Source organism: Apteryx mantelli, chromosome 23 (assembly GCF_036417845.1).
Source record: "Apteryx mantelli isolate bAptMan1 chromosome 23, bAptMan1.hap1, whole genome shotgun sequence".
Lineage (NCBI taxonomy): Eukaryota > Metazoa > Chordata > Aves > Apterygiformes > Apterygidae > Apteryx > Apteryx mantelli.
Window position 1 is genome coordinate 1,629,952 of NC_090000.1, and position 20,685 is coordinate 1,650,636.

The 20,685-nt window shown below is 57.7% G+C and overlaps 2 protein-coding genes across 5 annotated transcripts in view; one reads left to right on the top strand and one right to left on the bottom strand.

Moving 5' to 3' along the window:
- Positions 1-8,774, top strand: part of LOC106497839 (centrosomal protein of 164 kDa) — a 58,479-nt gene extending 49,705 nt beyond the window's left edge. Inside the window, exons 31-37 of one of the 4 annotated variants that reach the window (XR_010886262.1) lie at positions 79-130; positions 1,891-2,187; positions 4,094-4,433; positions 4,841-5,043; positions 6,024-6,338; positions 7,628-7,930; positions 8,703-8,774. The gene's annotated coding sequence lies outside the window, so the exon portion shown is untranslated. The other 3 variants (XR_010886264.1, XR_010886265.1, XR_010886263.1) reach the window with 3 other exon arrangements.
- Positions 6,357-20,685, bottom strand: part of DSCAML1 (DS cell adhesion molecule like 1) — a 117,171-nt gene continuing 102,842 nt past the window's right edge. Inside the window, exons 15-33 of the mRNA XM_067310163.1 lie at positions 20,282-20,449; positions 19,998-20,068; positions 18,854-19,094; positions 17,987-18,133; positions 17,739-17,894; positions 16,891-17,030; positions 15,576-15,729; positions 15,142-15,259; positions 14,873-15,036; positions 14,577-14,675; positions 12,638-12,826; positions 11,978-12,265; positions 11,711-11,866; positions 11,537-11,567; positions 11,088-11,206; positions 10,455-10,607; positions 9,920-10,114; positions 8,553-8,864; positions 6,357-7,417 (exon numbers count right to left, since the gene is read on the bottom strand). Of these exons, the coding sequence (XP_067166264.1) occupies positions 6,966-7,417; positions 8,553-8,864; positions 9,920-10,114; positions 10,455-10,607; positions 11,088-11,206; positions 11,537-11,567; positions 11,711-11,866; positions 11,978-12,265; positions 12,638-12,826; positions 14,577-14,675; positions 14,873-15,036; positions 15,142-15,259; positions 15,576-15,729; positions 16,891-17,030; positions 17,739-17,894; positions 17,987-18,133; positions 18,854-19,094; positions 19,998-20,068; positions 20,282-20,449 (3,353 nt within the window). The 3' untranslated portion in view covers positions 6,357-6,965. The remainder of the gene's footprint in view (positions 7,418-8,552; positions 8,865-9,919; positions 10,115-10,454; positions 10,608-11,087; positions 11,207-11,536; positions 11,568-11,710; positions 11,867-11,977; positions 12,266-12,637; positions 12,827-14,576; positions 14,676-14,872; positions 15,037-15,141; positions 15,260-15,575; positions 15,730-16,890; positions 17,031-17,738; positions 17,895-17,986; positions 18,134-18,853; positions 19,095-19,997; positions 20,069-20,281; positions 20,450-20,685) is intronic.

Below are 20,685 nucleotides of genomic sequence, written 5' to 3' on the forward strand. Positions count from 1 at the left end.
CCTGAAAGGGCCTGTTCTCACTGCCTCTGCCTGGAGTTATCACTAACTCTGTTGTACTTTTGATCTCTACCTTCCTAGAAAGGCAGAAGCTCTCAACACAACAGCATCTACTCGATCCCCGGACAGACAGGTGAGTGTTGGGCAGGCAGGGAGCCAGTCCTGATCTCAGTAGTGGGGGAAACCCGTGGCTGTGACTGTGGGATGCAACAGAAGAGCAGGCACTGCTGTAGCTACCATTACTGGGGGTGAGCCCTTCCCGGCCTCTTTCTCCTCCCAGGAAATCCGTCCCTGTGAAGCATCATTAAGGGGTATATTGGAGGCAGCTCTGGAGGAGGGAAGCCCTCTCAGATACTGCCCTTTCTAGAAAGGCAGGACCTCTCAACACAACAAAGCAGCCCAGCTGAATCGCATGGGTCTGACTGTCCCCTGGGGATGGGCCCCTTCCTCTCCTTGGCCTGGCAAAACCACCTTGAGTTTGTCCCCCTTTTTCCTCCTCCTTGCTCTTGTTCTTGAAGTCAAGGGCTCAGCAAATAGGATTTGTCCACTTCTATTCTCAGTGCAGCTCGGCTGGTAATCGGATAAAAGCAGGTACCGCGATGCTCCGGCAGCACTGGGCTGGGCCGGCTGCTGCAGGCAGCCGCTGACGGTGGTGCTGCTTCCTGTGATAAACCTCTGAACTGTTATTTTGGGGGCTGGGCTGGTGCCCCTGGCCCTTCTCTGGGGAAACTGCATTGCGGGGTAGTGGCCGGGGCAGTGTTCCTGCAGGACTCCCCAGGGAGAGCAGGGACGCGCACACTTTTGGGACTGCTGCTCCCTGTCCAGTACCATGGGCTCCTGGCCTGGATCTGGGATACCCCCTTGAAACCGGTGGTGCGTTTTGTGCCTCCAAGGGCAGCACAGCTATGCTGCGGTGACCCAGGCTGTCAGCCCTAAGTGTTCCCGCCCCAGGGATGCGACCCCCCTCCCCAGTTAATCGCGAGGTCAGGCCACGCTGGCTGCTGCCCTGGGGGAGGTTTCACTGCTCCGTCAGTAGGTCAACGGCCCTACAGCTTTCCAGGCTGACACTGGCACTCGTGCGTTGCTACAGCAGCGTGGCGTTATGGATGGCTCTGTCGCTGCCGAGCCCTGCCGAGCTCCTCCACCAGGTGCATTTCTCACAGAGCTGTCAGCAGCCCACACAGCTGGGGGCTTGTTCCTGGAAACAGAGAGCAGTAAATGCCCCCAGTGGCTCCCCAGCCTCTGGCGTTTGATTTTTGCAGTGAGCAGGATTTACAGCCGACAATGTATCTTGTTAAGCAGGGCAGGAGGGAGCTGATTCCCAACACGGACTTTTTTTTATGTATCTTTTTACTTTGCAATTTCTTTTAGGATGTGAATAAAAATGGGTTCAGGTGACATTGGTGAGTTTATACAGCAGCATCTGGCACCAGGATTTCTGATCACTGCTCGGGGGGTGCTTAGCAGTGACACACTCACTTAAAAGAGCACTGCTGAGTGGCTTTGATTCAGTTCCTGTTGAATTTCACAATACTTCCCTCATGCCACATTAAGCATGGGGTGGGGAGGGCTCCCATTTATCAGCGTGAGAGCTTTATTGCTGTACAGTGCTGGTCTTTTTTTTTTTTTTTTCCTAATCTTATTTGTGTGTGTGAAAGTAAGTGAGTATCATAATTGGTGATTAAGCATGGGGAAGCTGAGGTCTTTGGGGAGTAAAGCTGTGTAAATAGAGGGCTTAGTGCTGCTAGAGAGGTTGGCTTTTCTCTCCCTTCTGTCTCTGTTCCCTGTTCCACCGCCCTGTGCCCCGTAGATGCCCCTTTGAGCTGGTGGAGTGGTGGTTTCAGGGCCACCAGAACTGCCTGTGCTCACAGTGATGTTCGGTTGTTGTCCTAGGCAATGAGACCCCCGAAGTCAGCAGCGAGAGCAAGTTCTTCTGCGACCCTTCTGAGCAGGCGGCCGTCACCATCCAGACTCGCTTCAGGAAATATCAGCAGCACAAGAAGGAGAAGGAGTAGACGTGCCGGCCGCCCCACACCGTCCCTCCTTCCATCTGTTCTGTACCCCAGAGAGACTTGAGGCCGTGGTGGCTGTGACCCTGCTCCCTCATACGTAGCTGTTGGTGTGTGCGCAGCTGTAGATACCCTCTTGGTGTTTGCATTGGCAGCTGGTTGGAGCGAAGTCTCTTTCCTGGTGAGTCCTCCCCCAGGTGGCATTGACTGGTGGGCCAGGATGCAACCAGTGAGGGAGTGTGTGAGGGGACCTCAGTGCCCAGGTTGGTGTTTCCAAGCCTTTCCTTGGTGGCAGCACCCACGGCTGTGGGGTGGCAGGCCCTCGGGGCAGCTACAAGCAGGAGCAGTGCTGGGGGCCTTGCTGAGCTGGCTGTCCTCGCAGCTGTGTCCTCGGAGCAGGGCCCAGCACAGCTGAGAGCTGTTAGGGCGGCCAGCTGCCTGGGGCCTCGCTCTGCCCAGCAACAGCCTTCTCTGTGCCTCCGTCTGCACTTTTGCTTCTGGAGCCAGGGTGAAACACTCTCCTTTCTTCTCCTGCTCCGGGCGGCTGCATCAGGGAGCTTTTGAACGTGCTGTCTGCCAGCTGTCCAGGAAGGGGATGTCACCGGCTGTATGCTGCAGGCAGCAACGGGAGCAGGAGCTGTGCCGGGAGCTGAGCGTGAGCCGATCTTGCTTTTCTTGGGGAGTGCTGGGTGCCTGCCCTGTTTTCGCAGGGATACAGGTTGGAGTTTGTCTCCTGTTGGTGCTGAGGCTGAACCTGCTCTGTACTGAGCTAGGCTCTTCTGCTAATTCTGGCATTTGGGTTAGGTGCCCATTATCAGCAAGCCACCCTGCCCTGGTCTGCTGGTGCAGGAGATCTCGGAGCACAAGCTGAATGAGATGAGAGCAGGCAGAGACCAGCTCCAGGTCTGGCAGGGACAGGACCCCAAGGTTATCTCGGTTTCTATCACCCCTTTTTGAGCGCTGGCTTTTGGAGGGTGCAGAGTTGTTGCACTAGCAGGAATGTGGAAGCACAGCGGAGCCAGAGGAGATTTGCTGCAAGCAGGGTCGGGACGGCAGGGCTGTCTGCTCACCAGTGTTCGAGCGGTTGGTGAGGAGATCCTGTGTGCCGTGATGTGGCGGGTGTCTGGTGGCACGGGGCATGCAAGGGAGGAGGCAGGCTGCCCTTTCTGTCCTCTCCAGCCACAAATGTCCTCAGTCTGTCTCACGTGGGCTCCGTTCCCAGCTGCCCGGACAGCTTGTAAGGGAGGTGTTTGGTCTCTGGGCTTCTTCTTGTGCTTAGTTACTGCCTGGTAGTTGTGGTCTGCATCCGCAGTGCTGCTTGCGGCCCTTCTCTCAAGGCACAGGGTGAGTGCAGAGCTTGCTTTGGTTTGGTGCGTCTCTCTGGAGCGGGGCGAGCTGCCGGCTGCAGCGCAGGCAGGGCTCAGGCCTGAACTGGCCGAAGCCACTAGGTATGTGTGGTTTGTAAGGTGGGGATTTGGCTGGAGTGCTGCGCAGGGAGTTGTTAGTAAAACAGACCTAAAACCAAACCAGCTCTTTTGATTTCTTGGTATTTTTTTCCTGTTTCCTGTTGAAGGCAGAGTTTGGCTAGTGTGGCTTGAATTGTCCACCCTCCATCAACAGCCTGGTTTGTAATTGTACGTAGGATCTTTTGGGGAGAGCCTGCACCCATGAAAAAGGGGCAGCGGGTTCGCGGGAGGAACGGGAATGCTGGTGTCCTGTTGTTGTCCAGTGCTGGGAATTCAGACTGTATTAATGAACTGTACAATGCCACAGTTTGTAACTGCTGGGGATGGTAAGGTGGAGACTTCTTGCTATGATGTAGAAGGAAATCTGTGCTAGCCAACTTTAATAAAGACATGTTAATCTGTTCTTCCTTTTATCTTGCTAATCCACTTACTTACTCTCACAGCCAAGAATACGCTTGCCTTTTCTTGCCTCTTCCATTCAAACATTTCAGAGGTGCTGCATGGTTGCAGAGTCGTAACACTGCTTTGAGATGGGGGTGGGTGCTTGGCTCTGTACTTAAATTTGTGCTGTGAAAAGGTTTTGAACTTGAACATGTACTGAACTGCTTTTGCAAACCGTAGGAACATTTTAGAGATGCTAGTTTGCTTGTCAGCGCTTCCCGCTGGTCTCAGGGAGAGACAGGAGGGACAACGACTGGTTTCACCGGGTCAAAGGCAAACACTAACCAGTGTAAGACAGAGCCAACTACAGGACATGTTGTCGGGGCAGTGACATGCTGCTGTTGCTGCATGGACCCGTGGGCTCCCTGGAGTAGGTCTGAGAGGGACATCAGGTCCATGAACACGCTGCAGCAGCCTGCCAGGAGGGTTTGGAGTGTTTCTGCAGCCACAAGATTTCTAGGAGGCCGCTGATCAAAGAAAAGGCTGTGCGTCACTGCTGACCAGAGCTGTCCTGCTGCAGGTGAGCGAGCGCGAGGTCCCTTGGTGTGGTTATGAGTGGCCATGTCCCATGGGCATGGTAAGTCGGCCCCCAGAGTCCCCCCCCGGCCACCCATGCGCCTTAGTATTGTCCCTTGATGACTTACTTACCTAAGAGCGAGCCAGACAATCTGTCTGTGGTCCTAAAAGACCCTGTCAGAGCTGCTTAGCATGATCTTTGGCATTAAAGTGCCTTGGTTATGTTCTGTGTACAAATGCTGTACAAAATCCAGGTGCTCATTGCATGCTAAATTGGAAAAGCACCATGGCTTTATTGCCTCCAAAAACCTGTTAAAATTGAATGTGTAAGAAAAGTCATGCATAGAAATAAATGTTATTCAGAACAGCTTTTGGAATTCATATTAAAAACAGCAATCCTAAATACTGCAGAAAAAAGCCTAATCCCGTTTCATGCATGGATTTGGAGGCAGGCTGATTGATTGCTTCTGACGTGACATCTCAGCACAGCCAAATTGGCAACTCCAGATGCAGGGCAATAACCCGGAACCTCTTGGCAAATTCCTGGGACACCGCTGGACCTCCCTGAATGCAGGCGGCTCCGCGGCACTCCTTCTGAAATACAGCGTGTGCAGGTGAGTCCCCGGCTGCGGGCAGAGGCAGAGCAGCTCAAACACGAGGGTCAGGCAGAGCAAATGCAGTGTCTTGAACCAGACCATCTGGCCTTCCTGGCAGCCTTGCCGTGAGGTGTGCTCCTCCCTGCCCTGAATGCTCCTTTGCACAGGATGGCTCCAAGAGTTACCAAAGTAATCACCAAAACTGATAAAAATGAGCACAAGGAATTGTCGTAACAAACTACTCTTTGGGGTTCAGGAAATGAGCTAAGAGCTATCAGGCTATTGCTGAGGCATTTACAACTCCAGCAGCTTTAAGGAGTTATTTTACTTGGAAACAACCAAATGTCAAAGAAGGATTTGCTGACCAGTGCGACAGCACAAGTGGGTACTGGCACTGCAGGCTGGAAACTGAAATAGCAGGTAATGGCACCAGCTGTGTTTTTTGCCCATAATTGATTTGTTTGTTCAGTTAAAAAAAAAAAGTGGTTAAAAAAAACTATGCATGAATGTTACAATTGCTAATTTAACTCTTGAAAGAAGCACTGCTTTTATCACATCAGTTACAATCACTTGTTATATAGCATTAGCTTCCTTTAATACCTCTCCTAGATTTTTGTTTTAAGTAAAAGTTAAAATGGGAAGCTTATCTGTTTACCAGTGGGTACCAAGCATGGATTGGGAAATGGTGAACAGTTTGCCTTTTTGTTTCCTTATTTCCTCCAATTTACTAGCTAATATTTCACTTAGTTAGACCTTAAATAGCACCAGCACCTCCTCTGGAAGGTGATGTTCTAGCTTTTGTTCTAACTAAAACAAACAACCGTGTCTAACAGCTGTTGCCATTTTTGTCTTGCCTGGGTAGCAGGGAAGGGGAAGGACGGTTGCCGGCACTGGGGGTACTGGGGATAGGTGCTGCCTGCCTTTAGCTGGGCTTGTTTTCATTAGCAGCTGTGCATGCAGGAAGGAGAAGGGTTTATAATGCATTTCTTTCTTTACAGATGATTAATTGCTGCAACTGGGGAGAAAAATATGAACCAAGGTGTGGCCATGTGCTGGACTTCACAGCCTGGTGGAGCTAGGCCATGATTCACTGCACTTTGCTAGAGTCACCGGACGTCACGCTGTGCTGCGCGTCACCGCACCCGAGGGGAACAGGGCTGAGCTTCACCACTGTGATCAGTGCTTCACTGCTCAGCTGCAAGTCTTCGTGTGTGGCTGCGACCTGGGGCAGCTGTGCTGTGTTTTGCCTGCCTTCTCCTGGCTCTGCCTGCTTTGCTGTGCTGCGATTCATCGTGCTCTGAGAGAGCCGTGAGGTAAGTCGCCAGCTTGGCCAGCATCCCCGTGCCCATGGCACCTGCGGGGTGCTGCTGGAGCTGGCCTTCCCGAGCAGCAGCGCGCTGCGTGCCCGGACATGTGGCCTTGCCTCGGCACCCTGTGCCATCTCCTTTCCTTCCTCCCATGACATCCTCCCCTCATCCCCTGTACCAACTCTTGTTTTGTTCATTTAAGAAACACCCACATATAAACATAACCTTTATTGCACACAGCGCTGGTTTTTTTTTCATAGAAAAAGGTATTAACACATAAGCATTTGCAAATTGAAGCAACTCCTGTTGTTTTCAGAACAGTAAAATAGCATGCAATGTCTTCAAGACGTTCCTTTTTCAAAACCACCGACAATATCAGGGAAAAAAAAGTCGCTGAGTCTTTCCTTGTGCCCCTTTCAAAATGATGTGAAATATATATATATGTTTACATATATATTATATTTTTAAATCTGTAACATCAAATTCTTTGTGCCCTGGTTTCTTTTTCTGTTTGGAGAAGAAGAAAATAGTTTCATTTATACAAAAGAGTTCATTATGTACAAGAGTTTTTGTTATTTAAATATAAATAGCGCAGGAAACCAGCAGAGTTCATTGTGTTTGTTTTCTAGTTTCCTACACGAGAGTGTAGGATTTGGAATATGCTCCAGCCCCTTGTTTTTGAGACCTTCCTATACCGGACGTGCTCATTTCTAGTAGCGAGTCCCTCGAGCCTCCCATTTTGGTGTGCGTGGGCATGCGCGGCTCGGCGCTGGTGGCGGCAGCGGGCTCGGCGGTGGCGGCAGGGGCAGGAGCGGCGGCGGCAGCGGGCGCAGCGGCGGCGCTGGTTGAGCCTGGCATCGTGAGAGTCCTTTGAGGTAAAGTCGTTGTGGAGGAGGCCGGGGGAGGCAGCCCCAAGGGCTTGCTGCCTGGCTCTAGCGTCATGTGCCTCGCCTGCGTGTGGTAGGCCCTGGCGAGGTTTCGGATGGAGGCTTCCCGGGGCGGCACCACTGGACACGGGTCGTGGATGTCTGGCTTGCGGAAGAAGGCTTCCGATTTCATGTACAGCGGGAGGTTGCAGTAGTCACCTGCGGGAGAAAGCAGAGCCAGGTGAGGTGTCGGCAATGCGCCGAGATTAGTAGGGAGCTGGTTGCTGGAAGCAAGGGCACGACCCCGTGCGGGTGGCAGAGCCGGCACGTGTTTTACCGCTGTTCTTCGCTGCCCTCCTCTCTACAAAGTGAAGTGAACTGCACTTGCAGCCCAGGGAACTTGCTCTGCCTTTGTTGCTTCCCTGGCAGGTTGGGAGAGGAGCGCTCCCTGCTCTTTGATACTCGTCTCTCTGAAGATGAATGAGACCTGACACTATGAAAGGGAAATACCTAGCATACGGCGTACGTGGCCACTCTGCCTGCCTGGTAATGGGGGAGACTATCTGCAAGGAAATCACGAACCAAGAGAAGAGTTATTTCCTGGCTCCATTACAGCCCCTCCGGGGTCATCCCTATGCGTTTTTAGTGGTGGCAGCTGTCTGAGACTGATCAGAGCCTTAAATATTGCTCCTTGGCAGGAACTTCAGTTTGGTGTCATCATCTGCAATAAAGGTACTGTAAATGGCCAGTCTGGTTATCACACTTCACACTTGCTGATGGATGCGCCTTCCTGACATTTGGCTGCTCCAGCACAGAGCGAGGAGGGAGAGCTTGTAGCAGGAGAGGTCTGGTGCCCCTGAGGGTGGGTGGTGTCTCCAAAACAAGACATGTGCTTTCTAAGGCTGTGCAATGCTGTTGCTAAGTCAACATCTCCCCTGCAGAGCCCTGAGCAGAACCGGCCCACATCCTTTGCACACTCACCTTATTGTACTTAAGGCTATCAAACATTTCTAACCAGGCTGAAAGGGAGCGAGAGGTTCAAGCATGGACTGAGCACAGGGTGCCTGAAAGCTTGGTTAACACAGCAGTATGGTGCTGGCTACCCTTAAATCACTGCTGTCCGTAAGAGGAACAGAGGGGTCTCTCTCTGCTCCAAGTGTGTATTACATGCGCCCAGGAACATAGAGAGGAATTTGTTTCCCAAGGGGAATCTATCTGTAGGACGGAGGAAAAGTAAGGACTACTTGGAGTGCTGGCTCCCCCTTGATATCCCCGATAGGGGGTTAGACATCACCTGCCCCTCCCAACTATATGGCTGGACGCCTCCAGTGCCAGGCCTTGCAGCCACACTTACTCTTGTTCGCTCTGTGCGGGATGGGCACGGCCACGTTCTTGCCTCGGTCGCTGTCCTGGGGCTTGGGCGGGGAGGCTGTGAAGCGGCAGATGCCGGGCTCGGAGGGGGTGCTCATGGATGTCATGCTGTCCGCGTTCTCGTTTGTTCCAGTGGTCATCTGGTCCGAAGAGCTGTCGGAGATGAAGCACTCGGTGATCTCGAACTTGGCGTGCTGAAGCTGCTCCTCCAGCTTGGCGTGTTCATAGGCTCGGGCCAGCTCCTCGTAGGTGGACGATGCGCTTTCTGTCGACACCATGCTGTTCCGCCCTTTGTCTGTGGAGGAAGGACAGGTCCAAACCTCAGAATTTTCCCTCACCTGGAAATGCTGCTTTTCACCTCGTTCTAGTGGTGAAAATGTCCAGGGTATCTCAGCTGGCATGCACACACCGCTGTGCCCCAAAACTGTGCACAGACCACCTGCTCAGACACCACCAGACCCCTGGAGCAACCCCCCAGGAGGAGGACCAGGAGCTTGCAGCAGGATCCCTGCATTTACCAGACTCTGCAGAGATGATATAAGCCTATAGCCCAGGTAAATCAGCGTTGCCAACAGCAGTAATAGGCCTTAAGCTTTAAAAACAGTACTTAGCTGTACCAGGCCTCAGGCCTCGCCTGGTCTTGAACCCATTTTAACTTAATTTTAGCTGTAATTGCAAAAATGATGTAAGAACCTTTTGCTGCACCTGCAGCTTATTCCAGATCAGGTGGCTGCTGTTTGTCCTGTCTGTGCTGTAACAGCAAAATCGCCCAAAGGTCGGGTCCTGTGGGTTTGAGCTGGTTTTAGCTATATTACTACTTATAACTTGTTCTAGCTCAGTTTTTGCTTAGGCTTGTACAACAGAGGGGTTCTGCTCCCCAAAAGAAATCATACAATATACAGAGAAGAACTAACCAATGTGAATAATCATAATATGATAAATGATAACAATGATAAATATGATAACCTCACCACCACTGACTCACCATAAAGGTGCACGGGAAGGGTGAGAATTTGCACCAGAGGACAGAAACTTGTTTGTGTCTGTTGGCTTTACTGTATTATTAATAATCTTTTATAGAAATTGAATTACAAATGTTAACGCAACCACAAGAAGTGGTTGTTATATTTTGATGGGACTGTTAAAGCATTAAATATACTGACAGTGAACTCTAACTCTGGGATCCTTGTGTGTTCTTGTGGTTGCCCCAAATAAACTTGTGTACCTAACGCTGGCAGATCCCAGGTAGCGACAAGCTGCACAGCAAAGGCAGAACCGAGCACAGCAGCTGGGGCTGGCTGCAGCCCTGCTGCTCGGCCGTAACCCGCCTGCCGGGTGGCGCGGGCTTACCTGTGTCCTGGGAGAGGCTGGCGCTGTAGCTGTCGCTCTCCGTGACTGTGATCCCGTGCTGGGAGCCCACGGTCCTCCAGTCAGAGGTGAGGGTCCGCGCTGGCGTGGACGCCTGGCACTTGGTGAGGGTCCACTGGCTGGAGTACCTGTTGCGGGTGCTGTGCGCAGACTTCACGCTCTTCCTCGACACCGGGTCTGTGGCACGGAGGGGCCAAGACAAAGTCAAACTGGTTAGGTCGCCCTCCAGCACTGCTCCTCCTGCCTTACTGAGGGGGTGAGCTGTGCCAAACAGCTGCTTTTAACCACTCTCAGTGCCGGGGCGACAGGCTCTGCACCCTGGGCACCGCTGTGCCTCCGATGCCCATCAGTGAGGTGCAGCGCAGGGACAAACAGAGACCCCCTGGCCGCTGAGGACAGTCAGGCACGGCCAAGGGCAGCGCCCAGCAGGCACACCCGCCTTCTGCCCTTGTCTGCAGGGGGGCTGCTTGCTCCGGACAAACGTGCTCCGCAGCCCCACGCGCCCGCACTGACTTACTGGTGCCGGGGCGAATGTCCGACATGTCGATGAGGGGCCCCGTGTTCTGGATCAGAGCAGGGTGATGCAGCGAGACGCCCGTGCAGAAGCTCTGGGGGTTCACGGCCTGGCTAAACTCCGTGTCCGTCACTGGGATCGTAGCTTTATCATCCCCTGGGGAGAGAGGTTGGCACTTAGACCTCTTAGACCCAGGGCTTTGCTGTAGGTACCCGCTAGCCCTTGCTTAGCTCACCAAAGGGGTTCCCCACCACCCCGGCATCCCCACTGCAGGGAACCCCCCAATGCTGCTCTGAGGCACAACTGGGCTGGAGGTTTACCTGGTGGCTCACAGGGCATGGCAGCACTGTGAAAATAACCCCAAAGTGGCAAATTTAGAGCCCCTCCAGCCTGTGCTGCAGGCCTTGCCCAGCAAAGAGCAGAGGGCTGTTACCACGATGGCCAGCACTGATGCAAGGAGAGCAAGTCCCCCGGCCAGGCCCAGGGGCCCTGCTCTGCCCAGGTGGGAGGAGGGGAACACCCTGGGGACACCACAGCCCATGTCTATCTCCTGGGGAGGCTCCCAGCCACGTCCCTTCCCTGGCCTGGTACTGCTGTGCCCAGGGTCGGGGTGCCGCAGGGAGGCGTTGTGCTTACCCAGCTGTTTGATGCCCTCCTTGTCCTCGATGAGGAGCTGCACGCGAGGGATGTCGATGTGCAGTCGGGGGCCCTGCGGGGGGCCCTTCACCGGGGTGTCGAAGCTTCGGTTATTCTTGCTGCAAGGTAAGAGAGGACACAGACCCTGCGATAGCTGCACAAGCCCCTGCTGGCAGCCAGCCCCGCAGACCAGGCCACCCAGCTCCGGCAGGGTCTGGCCTCCGCTCTTTCCCAGACACGCTCCTGCGGGAGCACGGGTGCTGGACCGGCCTCCCGCCACCCTTGGGCACGCAGAGCTGCCCAAAAGTGCCCCGCTCCAGGTCGCACTGCTGCAGGGAGGCTGCTGCACCACTTGCTTCACCTCCCCCAGGTGGGGCTGGCACCGGGGCTAAGAGCAGCCCCTCAGGGCCAAGCCCAGCTATCACCAAGGGGCTGCAGCTGGGACCCACCTGATCAGCATCTCCGCCAAGCTCTTGGCATCTGCACAAAAGAGAGAAAAAGGAGGGACACGTTTTGAGAGAGAGATTTAGGGCACAAAGAGGCTGCAGCGAGCTGGGCAGCGGTGCGCTCTGCGGGCCAGTCCCCGGCGCGGGGCTGCCCCGAGCCCAGCACCAGCGCCTCACCTCGCAGCCTCTTCAGCCGCTTCTCCTTCCTCTTCTTGCGGATGATGAAGAGCAGGGCCACACCAAGGGTGGCCAGGATCACGGGGCAGGCGATGGTGAAGAGCTTCTTCACGTCGTCGCCCTCCCCCTGGGCGGACTTGATAGGTGGGATGGTGCCTAGGGCAGAGCGCGGGCGGGCGGGCGATCAGCCCCTCGGCGGCACCGCGCAGCAGCAGCAGCACGCCCGCCCCGTCCCCCCCCCCCCCCCGCTCCAGCGCCCGCACTCACTGCCGTCGTAGTCCAGCGTGGCGAACTGCGCCGTCTCGTTGCCGCAGCCGGCGCTGTTGCAGGCCTTCATGCGGAGCTCATACCACGTGGCCTCGCGCAGCTCCGTCAGGAAGACCTCGCTGGAGCTGTTGGTCCGGAGGCTCTGCCATACCCAGTTGCCCTTGGGCCGGTACTCCAGGACGATGGCGGTGATGGGGCAGCCCCCGCTGCTCCAGCCCTGCAGGTTCAGCCTCGCGTGTGTCGAGTTGATGTGGGTGAAGAGGTGCTGGTCCTTGCTGAAGGAGGGCTCTGCGGGAGAGGAGCAGCTAGCACCAGCAGCACTCGCTGGCACCGCCGTGCGAGCCGGCCCCTCTGCAGCCCGGCACAGCCTGCCCACAGCAGCGTTGCAGCCGGGCGCTAGACCCTGCTGCGGGGGTTTCCAGCCGAGGCACGCTCGGCACCCGAGCTGCCTCCCCGGCGCCGTGATGCTGTGATATATGCCTGCGCAGTGAGGAGCTATAAGTAATGTTTCTGGTTGCAGCCACTCGCTATGGCTCCCTGGCCGAGGATGGCAGAGGGCAGCGGCGTTTATTTGCCATCAGCCCCAGCCGGCAGTAAATCCCAGCGCCCGGCCCCGCGTGCAGCAGCCCGGCCCCCGAATGGGCCGGCGGGGGGGCTCACCTCTGCCGTGGGTCTTGGCCTCGATGATCTCGCTGATGCGGCCAGCCCCCACGCTGTTTTTGGCTGCCAGCTTCACCTTGTACCACGTGCCGCACTTGAGGCTGTCCAGCTTGAAGGAGCGCTCGGAGGAGCTGATGAACACGTCCTTCCACTCCTCGCTGTTGTCCACGGAGTACTGCAGCACGAAGCCTGTGGTGGGAGAGCAGCGGGATCGCGGTGGCCACGTGGGGCCGGAGAAGGGGTTAATGCTGCCACGTGCCCCCTCCCTCGCCCCCACCAGGGGAAGGAGCCCTGATTTCCAAGTCAAATGCACCCTGGTGCCTATTAAACGCAAATTCCTGCCTAATTGCATGCATATGAATGGGGATGCAAGGAGCCCTCTATTCTTAGATTATTAAAGCAGGGCTGGTGCAGAGGACGCAGGGTGACCCCCGGCTCCAGGCTTGCCCTCCTTGGGGCGCAGACCAGCCACCGGGAGCTCGCGGGGGCCGCTGGCGGGCGCACGCCTTGCCTGCCACCCGATCCTTGATCCTGGTTCTTGCCTCGGCACAGGGGGGAGTTTGGAAGGTGATTGATTGGTACGAGGCTATAAAGGGAAAGCCAGAATTAACCGGCTCCCTTGGGAAGCTGCTAGGAAGTTGCTTCTGTCATTGCACGCCGCCTCCTTTTGCATGATTAAGAGTATTAGGAAGCACACCGTGTCCTAGATGAACAAACCTGTTACACCGCCATCAGCAACACGCCTCAAAATGGCTCGCGAGGCTTTCCGGGGAGGGGCGCGCGCACACGCGCCGAGGCTCGGACGAGGTGGCTGCGATGCCAAGTGCCTCCCCGCGCGAGCAGCATCGGTAGCGCGTGCCCAACGCAGAGCACCGCCGGGGCGCCGGGCAGCGGCAGGCCGGGCAAGGCGAGCGGCCAGCGCAAGGCAGCTGCCTCCCGCCTGCGGGAGCGACACCGCCATGCCTTTAAGCACGTGCGCAACGGGAACCGCCCCGCTGCTGTGGGAACCACAACTTTGACTGTTTTGACCTTTTTGCCTATGCAAAAATTCTCAACTTTAACATTGCATTGACAGACGCAGCTATTTTTGCATTTTCTTTTGCCAGTTCTCAGACAGAAATAGCAGGCCAGCAGCGGCTTTCTCCCCTCGCACGCGCACCATGAGCCGAAGGAAGCACCGTGCACCGCGTCGCAAGGCACTTACTTACAGGAGCGCTCCGGGTGCCGGAGCGACGCGGCTGCCGGCAGCGGTGCCGAACTGCCCCTGCAAAGGGCAGCGCCAGGGCGAGAGGGGCTGCGTCCCCCTGCCAGCCCCGCGCCCAGGCACCCCCGCAGCACCCCGCACCCCTGGCGCCTGCCGCCAGTTATTTAATTTATTTTGTAGGTGCTGCATGTTTTTAATATTTCTAATCCAATTATAACCAAATTTATCAACAGAGTCCGTTGGAGTGAAAGGCTGCTGGCTGGGGAGATTTGCTTGTAATTACTTTCATGCTTTTAATTAATTGTAAGCGAGGTCTCCTTCCCCTCTCGCCACTCCCCGCTCCGAGTGCAGCTGTTCCCACGTCTGATTCATTAGATGAATCAGAGCAGAAAGGAGGCTCCGGAAAGCCAGGAGGGTCCTGGCACCCTCGAGGACCTGCTGGAGATGGGAGGCGCTGGGGACAAATCCTTCTCTGCCAGGTTCAGAGCTCCACCGACACCAGGAGACACGGCGCGGCCACCGGCACACGAGTGATTAACGACGTGCCCTTCGTTAGCTACTCCAATCGCTGCATCTCGCCAAAAACACCTTACAAGCCGCCTTGCTTGGGCCTGCCGCCCTCCTACAAGCCCCGAAGCACCAACTGGACTTGGGGCCATTCCTGAAGCCTTTCAGGGATGGGGAAATGGAGACTAAGGTGCCTGCAGGGGCGCGCGCCCGCGGAGGCGGCCTTACCTCGGATGGAGCTGCCGCCGTTGTCCCCGGGAATCCAGGCCAGCGTGATGGACGAGGCCGAGGTCTTGGACACCGTCAGCCGGGGCTGGTCCGGGGGCACTGGGAAAGAGCGCGGAGCCCGTGAGCCCCTTCCAGGCGGGAGCTGCTGCCCCTCAAAGGGGGCTGCCGGAGATGCCAGCCCCGGGAGCCCCTTGCCCGGGCTGCGGCTGCAAACGCCCCGGCAGCACAGCGGGGTCGGACGGGCGGCAGCGCAGGCTCGCCGTGCCGCGTGCGGAGAGCCCGCCGGCGGCCCTCACCTTGCACCAGCAGGTTGATGATGATGGTGTCGAAGCCCCAGGTGTTGGTGGCGGTGCAGGTGTAGTAGCCGGAGTCCTCGGCTTTCACCGAGCGCAGCACCAGCGTGCCGTTGGCCTGGATCAGGCGATGCCCATCCGCCGTCACGGGGATGGCGGTGTCCTCGCTGCCGGGAGAGCGGAGGCCCGGGGCGCATCAGCCGTGTGCGAGGCAGCGCGCGTCCCCCCACAGCGGCCCCGTCCCTGTCCCCGGGGGGGCCAGCGCTCCTTACCTGTCCTTCGTCCACTTGATGGCAGGCACCGGCTCCCCGACGGAGTTGCAGGGCAGCCTCACGTCCTTCATCCACGGCGTGGTGACGGTGCCACCAAAGGAGATGATCTTGGCTGGGGCTTTGCAGGGAGGAGGAGGAGGAGGAGGAGGAAGTAAGCCTAGCGGAGGGGCTGTGTGCGCGCAGAGCCCCCAGCGTGCCCCTCCTGTGCCCCGAGCACACTTCGTCCCTGCAGTAAGCTGACCCGGTGCAGCCAAAGCAACGCGAGGGGCAGCAAAACCTACGCACAGCAGGAGCAGCTGGGGCCCCCGCGCCGGGAGGCGGCTGAGCGCCCACCCCGCTCCGGGCATCGTACTTGGCAGAGCCGCAGGCGGGAGCGGGATGCAGCTCCTCGCCCGCCCCGTCCCCGCGGCCCCTCCGCGAGCCCCCCGCCGTACCTTTCCCGGCGGGCTCGATGGTGACCTTCTCGCTGATGTTGCCGCGGCCGGCGGAGGTGACGGCGGCCACCCACAGCATGTACTGCTGCCCGCGGGTCAGGTGGGCGATGCGGTAGAAGAGCTGGTCGGGGCTGGTCTCGTACTCGCTGGGAGCCTGCGCGGGGGAGGCCGGCGCCGGTCAGCCCCCGGCACGCGTGCACCCGCGTGTCCCCCGCCTGCCCGGCCGCGCTCAGGCCGTTTCCCGTCCTCGCTGCAAAGCGCCCGTCGGCCCTGCTCCGTGCGAGGGTGGGTGAGCGCCCTAACCCTAACCTCCTCCGGCTGCTGGGGTTTGCTCGGCTCCTGCTCCCGCCAGCTAACCCAGCTCCGCTCGGCGTCTCTCAATGCCCCTGGAAACCGGTGGGTGTCGTAATTTCTCCAGGGAGACCGGGCCTGAGCCGGAGGAACAGATGGCTGCGCCGGCGTGATTTGTTCCGGGGGAATCGCGCTTCCCGTGCCGGCCGCGCTGCCACGGGAGCCGCGGTACCGTCCCCGTTGCCCGGCCACGAGCCGTCCCTGCTCGACGGGGCCAAACCTCCCCTGCCCAAACCGCGTCCCCTGGGGAAGGAGCCGCTCTCGCCCCGCTCGGCGGAGACGAGGGCGACCCAGCGGCACAGGACAGCCCGCGCTCCGGGCGCCGCTGCCCGCGGCTGCCCCGCCATCCCCCGCTGCCGGCCGCGGGAACGCGAGCGTTCGTTAGGGCTCTGCTCCGTGGGACGGACGCGTTACGTGTGCGTGCGAACATGCCACTGCGCACAGGTATCTGCACAGCCATCGTCTTCGAACGCGCACCCCTGCGGGGCCCGCGGGTGGGAACGTACCCCACAAGCACACACCTATATGAATATTGCATAGTATACATAATTTTTTTTTTTTTTAAACCAAATGACAGTTTTGACAAGATGCCAAGAAAACAATATCAGATCCCAGCGGTTTTACCAGTTGCTTTGATGAAAAGATTATGTTGCCCTGGAAACCAGAGGCTCAGATAGTGAAATGAGTTTGAGAGGGAGCTTTCGATAAGCGCTAGTCTGCAGGCCTCCCATCAGCCTCTCCCTCGCGAAGGAGGGACGGGACCAGGCTTAATTTCTATTTTACTTCAGGTCAGCTGCCGGTAAGGAAAACATCCTGCACGTTCCCTGTTCTGGAAGGCAATAAATAGCCGGTGGGACTATAGCCTTGTGCGCATCGTATGCACGTGGGTTTGCCCAAACCCCCCTGCAATCGGAGCACGACGACCTGCACCGCGCGCACCATGGGCCCCGCCGGACCTCCTTACCGGCTGCCCGGAGCCGGGGCTGGAGCAGAAGATGGTGTACTTGCGGATGATGCCGTTGGGCTTCGCCGGGGGCAGCCAGGACACCACCACGCTGCTGGCTGAAGACGGGACGGCCTTGATGCCGGCCGGGGGACCTGGGACTGAAGAGGGGAGCGCGCTGCAGAGCCCCCACGGCTTGCACTGCCCGCGACTGGGCGCTTGCAGAGCATCTCCGCGTGGCAGGGCTGGCTCTGGACCAGGCCAGTGCAGGAGGAGCCTTGCTTTGGTCCCCGGGGCCGGCGGAAGGAGCCCGTGCACCGCATGGCCTTCGGGGATGCTTCCCCACTTTTTCCTGGGGGTTAATTGCAGCTACGCGCTGCTTTAGGGACCGTGATTGGCTTTCAATGCCTGTCTCCTAATCCACTAACATGCCCAACTCGCTCATCCTCGCGCCACCCTGCTGCACCGCCCCAACATCTGGCGCCTCCGACAACAGGGACTCCAGCCTGTCTCCTATTCCCAGCCCGAGGACAGCGGAGGCCTGGGAAATGCTCCGGAATGGAGTTAATGGCATTAAAGTAGGGCAGCCAGGGGGTGTAAATATTTAAATATCTGCACTTAAAAAAAAAAAGGGAGGGGGAATAAAAGGGGGGCACCCTGCCTGTAGCTGCACACCGAGGGCTGGCAGCGGGTACGGCCACCCTCCCTGCCCGATGCCCGAGGGAAAGGCAACGCGGCCCCGGCAGCGCAGCCCGCTCTCCGTGTCCGGCAGCCCGGTGCCGCACGGCCGGCCACGGCAGCTCCCCGAGGCGCCCGGCGCGGGACGAAGGGGACCTCAGCGGCCGGTCCCCGCCGCCGGCGCCACTTACTGTCCTCCTTGGTCTGGATGTAGAGCACGCTGCTGCGGACGCCGTCGCCGGCCTGGGTGTACGCCAGCACCTGGACGCTGTAGTTGGTGAACTTCTCCATGCCCCGCAGCTCCACTCGCTCCCGCGTGGTCGTGATGTTCTGCATCTCCCCCCACTCTGCGGGCGCACGGGGCCGTCAGCCCGCGGCCGTCAGCCCAGCGGGGCCGGCAGCCCCCGCGCCGGCAGGGGAAGGAGCCAGGAGCACGCACCTCCGTCCATGTAGAGGGACCAGAAGATGACCCGGTAGCCCTTGAGCACGCCGTTGAGGGTGCTGCGCGGCGGCTCCGACCAGGAGATGACGGCCACGTCCGACGTGATGGAGATGGCCCGCACGTTCTCGGGGGGCTGGCTGGGAACTGAGGAGGAGCAGGCGGGCGGGGGGACGGTCAGCGGGAGCGGGGCGCCAGGCCTCCCCGCTCCCGGGGGGCCGCCAGGGCACGCGCCGCGCTTCCCAGCCCGCAGAGAGGAGGAGAGCTGCCTGGATGCGTGGTAATTAGATCCCGTTGCCCCAGAAGAGGTAACTCTAATTTTTACGAGCATTTAAATGATAATACATCACCGTAACGATGCTCTTTGAAAATGATTATTGTTTCATATTACTTAGGTGTAAAAATATAAGCACCATGTAATTAGGGACTGAGTATAATAAACTAATACAGATAGTCCGTTTGAACAAAATGAAGGTAATATAATTATGGAAAAGACACTATTGCTAAAACAGGGGCCCTTGAATACCCCAGGAGGAGCGCTAATATAGCCAGGAAATGATCATGGTTTGACAGGCTAACGAGAGCCTTAATTAAGTATGAAAAACTGCTGAGCAAACACAGCGCAAAACTTTTTTTTTTTGTTGTCTTTAAAATGACTCCGAGGCCACCAGTGATCTCTCCCAGACGGAAACATCCACGGCACTCCGCACCCCGGCACAGGGGCAGCAGCCACTCGCGGGGCACTGGAGCCGCGCGGGCGGCCGGGCAGCCGAGCGGGGGCCGGCACGGAGACCGGGATGGGGCGACCCACGCCAGCACTCACATCCGGGAGCGCAAAAGCCGCTGGCCGAGGCCGGGCAGGCTTACCGTCCTCCAGCGTGGTGGCGTTGATCTCGCTGGACGACGGCCCCGTGCCCGCGCGGTTGAACGCCTGCACCACCACCCCGTACTGGGCGAACTTCTTCAGGTTGTCCAGCGTGTAGACCTCGCTGTCGCCGGTGGCCTTCATCTCCACGATGCTGTACTGCCCGTTGCTGCCAGGGCTGTTCTCCCGGTACCCGATCTGGTAGCCGCGAATCACCCCGTTCTGCAGCTCCTTCTTCGGGGCCTGGGAGCGGGGGACCAAGCAGGCGGCAGCGTCAGAGCGGCCTCAGAAGCCTCCCGCCAGCCCCGGACCGCTTGGTCTGAGAATAGTTTGACAGCCTTAAAAATGCATGAGGCCAGGTTTAAATCAATCTTAACAATATTTCTCTGAAGCATTAAGAAATCAATAAGGCTGATTGCAAATTTATGTTATAAAGCCAGAGCGATCCATCTCACCGAAATACTCCTAAAACGAAGTGACTTATCTTTCAAGTGAATCTTATTTTTCATTAATATGTTTTCAGCGCTTAAGGGGAGGGGAGGGGGAGAAGCTGGGACCCTAAATTTATTGGCTTGCGGTTCATTCTGAAGTCCTAACTTTATAATCAATTTTATTTTTCATTACGCACCTTCTGAAGAATAACTCTGACTCTAAATTTTATTGATATTTGCTTGCACACTTTGCAACCAAGTGTCTTGGTTTTTGCATATTTATCCTCTCTTTCCCTGTGGCCCCCCACGGATAACCTACGAGATAATGAGCTTGTTATAAAACATGATTAATAAGGACCCCATGTGATGCAGCGGAGCTGCACACCCAGCCTCGAAGTTTGCATTTCGTCTAGTACGTTTTTCTCACCTGTCCTAACCCTGACAAAAGTCCCGGTCCCGCAAAAACTAGCCACTGCCGCTAAGGCAAGGCTGCAGCCTGTGACTACGGCCCAGGGTGCTTGCGCTGCAAGATGTGACCCCTTAGCTAATTAGCACTGTGCTAATTAACCTTCCCAGGGAGGCGGACAGCCGCTGTGTCTCCCCTGCACGGCGTGTGCAGGAGCGAGGCGGCTTGTGCGAAGGGGCCGCGGCCGGCGTGGGGGGCTCGCCACGCACGTCGCCCAGCAAAGCTCCCGCGCCGCCCGGCCCCGCTCACCTTCCAGGTGACCTGGATGCTCTGGGACGTCATCGGCTGCAGGGTGACATCCATGGGGGGCCCGTCAGGAGCTGCGGTCAAACACACCCAAAAGACCACGTTGAGAAGCGTCAGGGAAGGACTCCGCCATTGGAAACAGGCTCAGGCTATAGGGGCGGCTCTGCTGGAGCCAACGCCACGTCAGGAACAACAAAAAGCGGGATGGATGCAGGGGAAAACTAAAACCGTGCTGCTGTGCCCGGGACCCCCTGCCCTGCCGCCCGGCCCGGCACCCCCCGGAGCACCTGCTTCCTCCGTGCTGATGGTGAGCTCCTTGCTCGGCTCGCTGCGCCCGATCTTGTTGAAGGAGTACATGCGGATGCTGTAGACCGAGGCCGGGTGCAGGTCCACGATGTTCGCCTGGTTGATGGTCGGGGAGATGTTGCGCGTGGACTGCTTAAAGTCCCAGGAATCTGGCAAAAGCAGTGGGGCGAGAAAGGAGGGTCAGGACCCGACAGGGACGTCCTCGCCCCGGCACGGCCACGCCGCAGCCCTGACCGTAGCCCGCACACCGGCTCAGCCCGGGAAGGACCGGGCAGTCCATGCACAGAGCTCGCGGCGTCCACGCGACAGGGCGACCGAGGGGGCTGCGTGGGCGCCCTGCCAGGCGGCCGGCGGGCAAATGCCCCCAGCGCCTTCCTCTTGCGGA